At 34.3% G+C, this 4,860-nt stretch overlaps 1 protein-coding gene across 2 annotated transcripts; it reads left to right on the plus strand.

Moving 5' to 3' along the window:
• Positions 1 to 407: 407 nt before the first annotated feature.
• LOC114269359 (protein SOB FIVE-LIKE 5) lies at positions 408 to 2,133 on the plus strand. Of its 2 annotated transcripts, none has more exons than XM_028210669.2 (4): positions 408 to 985; positions 1,112 to 1,216; positions 1,301 to 1,374; positions 1,817 to 2,133. In XM_028210669.2, exons 1-4 carry the CDS (start codon positions 587 to 589, stop codon positions 1,845 to 1,847), a joined length of 609 nt encoding a protein of 202 aa, XP_028066470.1. In that variant the 5' UTR covers positions 408 to 586; the 3' UTR covers positions 1,848 to 2,133. The 2 variants fall into 2 exon arrangements, with proteins under 2 accessions (XP_028066470.1, XP_082756056.1); XM_082899930.1 differs by having other exon boundaries at positions 458 to 985; positions 1,112 to 1,215; positions 1,285 to 1,374.
• Positions 2,134 to 4,860: the final 2,727 nt, after the last annotated feature.

Here is a 4,860-nt window from a genome sequence, read left to right on the forward strand (position 1 = left end):
AATTTTATAATAAAATTATTAAAATGAGACCTTATTTTATTTTGTCTATAATTTCATTTGGGAGTTAACTAAAAAACTAATGTATTTGGGGTTAAAAGAAGTTTATAAAAGAAATTAATACTAAAAAACACTAAAGTATTTTGTTTGACACATTCTTCCCTTGTTACGTTCTCTAAGGTCTTTTAAACTAGTTAAAGTGGATTTTTTTGGACAAAAATAAGTATCAATTGAGTTTTTTTAAAAAAAAAAAAAATGAATTTTTTAACTGCTAGTTTTTAAACCATAGCCAAATGAAGCCAGAAATTGTTACATTTTACAATAAATATTTTTTGAGATTTTTTTTTTTTTTTTAAATTTCAAGTGACAGATTAAGTTTTTCTAGATACGGACCTTTTTTTTTTTTTTTTGGGTTGGGGGGTGGGGGGGAATATAAAGACACACAAAGCTTTCACTAGCAAGAGTAGTGTGTGTTTCTTCATAACCCAACCCAATCTATTGATTCATCTCCCTTTCTTGATAAAGAAGGCTTTATAGCTAGAAGAGAAGCCACTTGGGAGGAGATCATCTTTCACATAGGCTACAAACAATGAATGATATGTTAGCTTCAGAATGTAGCAGTGGTTGTGAGTCTGGTTGGACACTCCTCTTAGAACACTCTTTTCTCTCTCCTCCATATCCCTCCCATGGAGGAGGAGCCCATGAGTTAGTTGATGGAAGGTCTGTTCACACTCACAGTGATGAGAATGAGGAAGAGGATTTATCAATGGTTTCTGATGCATCTTCTGGGCCACCAGTTTTTCATGAAGATGAATACTATGGAAATGCTGACAATGGGTTTTTCTATCACCCACCCATTGAACCCACATTGCCAAATAACAGTGGAAAGAGAAAGAAAATCAAAGAAAATCGGCGTCGGAACGACGAAGAACACCCTTCTTTCCTTGATGACACTGCTAGCTCTCCTATCTTCAACTTATCATCCCAGGTAAATTAATTGGAAACATTTTGTTTCTATTGAATTTTTTTTTTTTAATATTGTTTTTTCAATTGAAATAACTAACCATTTTATTGTTCTTGGGAATAACAGTAGTGGTTCTTGAAAATTTGACAGAAAAATTTCACACTCACCACCGCCACCAACAACAACAACAACAAAGCTTCTTCAATGGAGAAAATCTTGGAGTTTTCAGAAGGGTGCTCTGCAACCCATTTTGAGGTATTTACTATTTAGTCTATTTCATGATTTGGGTGTTATTTATTTTCTTTGATCTAAGCCAATTATTGGATCATATTGTTGCAGGGGAGATCTGCATTTCATGAGCCTTTTGGCTTCTTTCAGTCTCCACTCTCTGCAAATCAATTACAGCAAAACCAGTTAAGTTTGTATTTTCACTTCTAGTACTTACAGTGTGTCAGTGTTTTGATAGCAAATTAAAGTGATTTACAAATCATATATTGGTTTTTTTTTTTTTTCTTCTCAATTTGGGATCTTGTCCTCCAGAGTCTCCATTTTAGTAGGAGTCTCATGCATTGTGCCTGTTGGGTAGTAGTATGGATCCTGATATATATTGTACACTAATTATATGTATAGGTAGTTGAAAGGGGACGACCATCTCTATATTTCGTTTGTAACTCTTTCTGATTATAGTGAGACTGTAGAAACGGTGAACGTAGGCCTTGCTACGTAAACATTGTATTTTTGTGTATGCGTGTGATTTGCAATTCTTGTTTATTTTTTTTCTCCTTTTTTTTTTTTTTCTTGTCTCACAGATCTTCATTTTGTAATAATCTAACTTTCACGGTTCCTTCTTTACAGGTGGTTTGGAGGGAAGATGGGGATGAGATGAGGAGATGGTCACAACCATTGCTGCTGCTGATGCTGATGCTGATGCAGATGCAGACTGTTCATGTTGTAGAAGTTGCTTTGAAAGAGGAAGAAGAAGTGGTGGGTGGGTGAGGGTTGTCAAAGCAAAAGGAATTGGATCTCAAAAGGGATCTTGTTCTTTTTCCTTTTCTTTTCTTCTCTTTTTTCTTCTTCTTTTTCTTTTTGCTGTCAATGCATTGGGAAACAACCTGATAGAGCAAAAGTGTGAAATAAATTTCCTGTTTATGAGAATTTAATTTTCTTGTCAATGAACAGTGGCTACATATCAGTGTCTAGTCTTTTGAGCAGCCTCTGTCTGTGCAACCATGCCCATCATGCGTTGTTATTCATGGAGCCCCATGCTCATTCTGTTTCAAAACTTCAAGACTCAAAAAAAAAAAGAGAAATTATCAAAGTAATCAAAACTCTGCAAAAGTGAACCTAATTCCCAATACTAAGACTTAATGTGTTTCGATAGAAATTTTGAGGCGTTTACGGAGAGAAAAGAAGAAGGATAATATAGTGAGGATCTCAAGATATGAGAATCGATCATTTGGCTGTGAGTACATTAGACAATAGAAAAAATGTGCTACAAACCTTGAGATTTCTCTGCCTAGAGGAGTATTGGGTACAAGGAAACATGGATGCCCTTATTAGAGAAACATTGAGGTTCATAGCTCATTTTTTTGCTGTGTCCAAAATCTTTATTCCTTTTGTATCCAATGCACTCCTAGGCAAATGATCGATTCAATTCGTTTTGAGATTCTCACCACCTTATATGATTGGAACTACATTGAGTAAAAGAGAACAGGGAGGCCCTCATTGATCAGCATTCTCCAAGAACATGGTCCAGCGAGCACAGGTTAAGTTGTATGCATTAATCAAGTCAGATTCTGTAAATCTACACTGAGAACCTCTTTACCTTTTTATTTTATTTTTTAAATAAGAAAAAACGCTACTAGGCGGGGCTCTTTGGAACCATTCCAGGAGTGCAAACTTGAAATATATGCGACCATCTGCTGGCCTCATATATTGGACAAAACTGAAAAACACGACTCGAAACTTCTAAATGACTCTGAGCTCTAAATATAGACAAGACCTTCAATGTCTCTCAGTGTCCAGACAAGGGTTCCAATCCTGATAGTTTTACTTCTCATAAAAATTGAATCAAAAAAATTTAGGGTTTAATGAAGTGATGGGCAATCATATCAAGAGTACAGATGATGAGGATGAAATGCCAAAGTTGATGTTGGAATAAATCATATGCATATTCATGACCCTATCTAAAAAATGTCTAGAGATCCTGCCTGAGATCTTCCTGACCCATTGCAACATGCCTCATTTAATTTAATATAGCCTCTTTATCTCATCTGGAAGGATCTTATTATTCAAATCATTTTTGTAACTTTTATGTTAGTATTTTGTCCCCCCCTATCCTTCTCCAACCTTGTCTTCATTGATACTGTCATTGGACTTTGATGTCATCCACAATTATGTGTTTTAATTTTATCTTCTTTTAGGTCATGTAAGTTGTTGTTAAAGTGAGAAAAATGCCTAAATAGAAGTGTTGGGATAGTGTGAATTGTAGTAAGTACAAAACCTTAATTACTTAAAGGTGGAGGTTTGGGGGACTTGTTCCTATCTGAATTTAGATTCAGGATATTTTTGAACATATGAGATATTATCCTAATTTTGTATTTCTTGTGTAATCTTTACTTATCATAGTAGAACCACAATGTCTATGAGTGTAGTCTCAATTTTGGAATAAACCACATAAATCATATATTTCTGTTTGTATGTACAGTTTAACAATTTTTATGCATTTATTTTTTCTCTGTTATCTCAAATTGTTTTCCATACATTCCTTAAATGCATTCTCACATCTATTGAATTGAGGATAATGACCACCACTTGAGCTGTCATTAGTATTTCCCAGTTCTTTATTCACTGACTATTCCCAAGTGTATGACTGTATCCCACCTCCTGTAGAAAATTTGGTTTTATTCTATTGAGTCAAATTGAAAACATAAAAAAAAGATAAGCATGCTCTAATCAATTTAGAATATTAAAATAAAATTCTAAGATCCACCCACCTTTTCTTTTTCTCATTTTTAATTGTCAGGTACAACAATGGGAGTCTTCCATGTAGTCAAAAAATTGTTTAATAAATTAAAAAAAAAAAAAAAATTGGAATGCTAAAGAAGACAAGGTAAACAAGTATACAAAAATGATGTGTTAAGCTTTGCCTCATTGCCTTTCCACAATATTGGATAAGGATCTCAAGGGGTATGGGAAGAACATTTTTTGCCCTACCAACTACCATCAAAACAGAGCTCTCAATCCACTGCAACACACAAGGGGAGAAGACAAGAGTCTTTGTTGTTTTCACACATTAAACTAAGAACAGTCCCTTTGCCCAATGCAATTTTCACCCTGGACTGTTCCCATTTCTCATGACAACACTCTCTTCCTACACAACTCTATTTTGGGAATTTTTTTTCATGTCTTTACCTCTGCCATCTGTACTAAAAAATAAAAATGAAATAGAATCGCCCATTTCAAATGAACAAATTCAAACTTGTTTCTAACTAGGGTATTGTTTGGTTTGTAAAGTCTTATTAGTACTGTACACCTTACCATGAAGTTAGTGATTTATTTTTTGAATACTAAGGCTATTGCAGTAATCTGTTGATGTAAACCCTAACATATATACTGTTGTCTACACGAACACAGCCAATTTGTACCCTTTTGTTTTTTGCAATATATTGGATCTTGTTAAACCACGTATATGTGTTGTGTTTTTTTGTTTGTGATTGATTCTTCTTGTTATCTTGTTTGGTATTCTTCTTGTTTATTTGACAACAGGTAGAGCTCAAAACTCCATAGAAGGCTTGTGTATGAATTATTGAGTGTGAACACTGAAAATGCCATACTCAGATTCTTTATTTACAAGATATGTACGACGTGGAATTAAACTTAGCAGTATGGGACCTACC

Source organism: Camellia sinensis, chromosome 12, assembly GCF_055761805.1.
Source record: "Camellia sinensis isolate YWXY chromosome 12, ASM5576180v1, whole genome shotgun sequence".
In the NCBI taxonomy this organism is placed as follows: domain Eukaryota; kingdom Viridiplantae; phylum Streptophyta; class Magnoliopsida; order Ericales; family Theaceae; genus Camellia; species Camellia sinensis.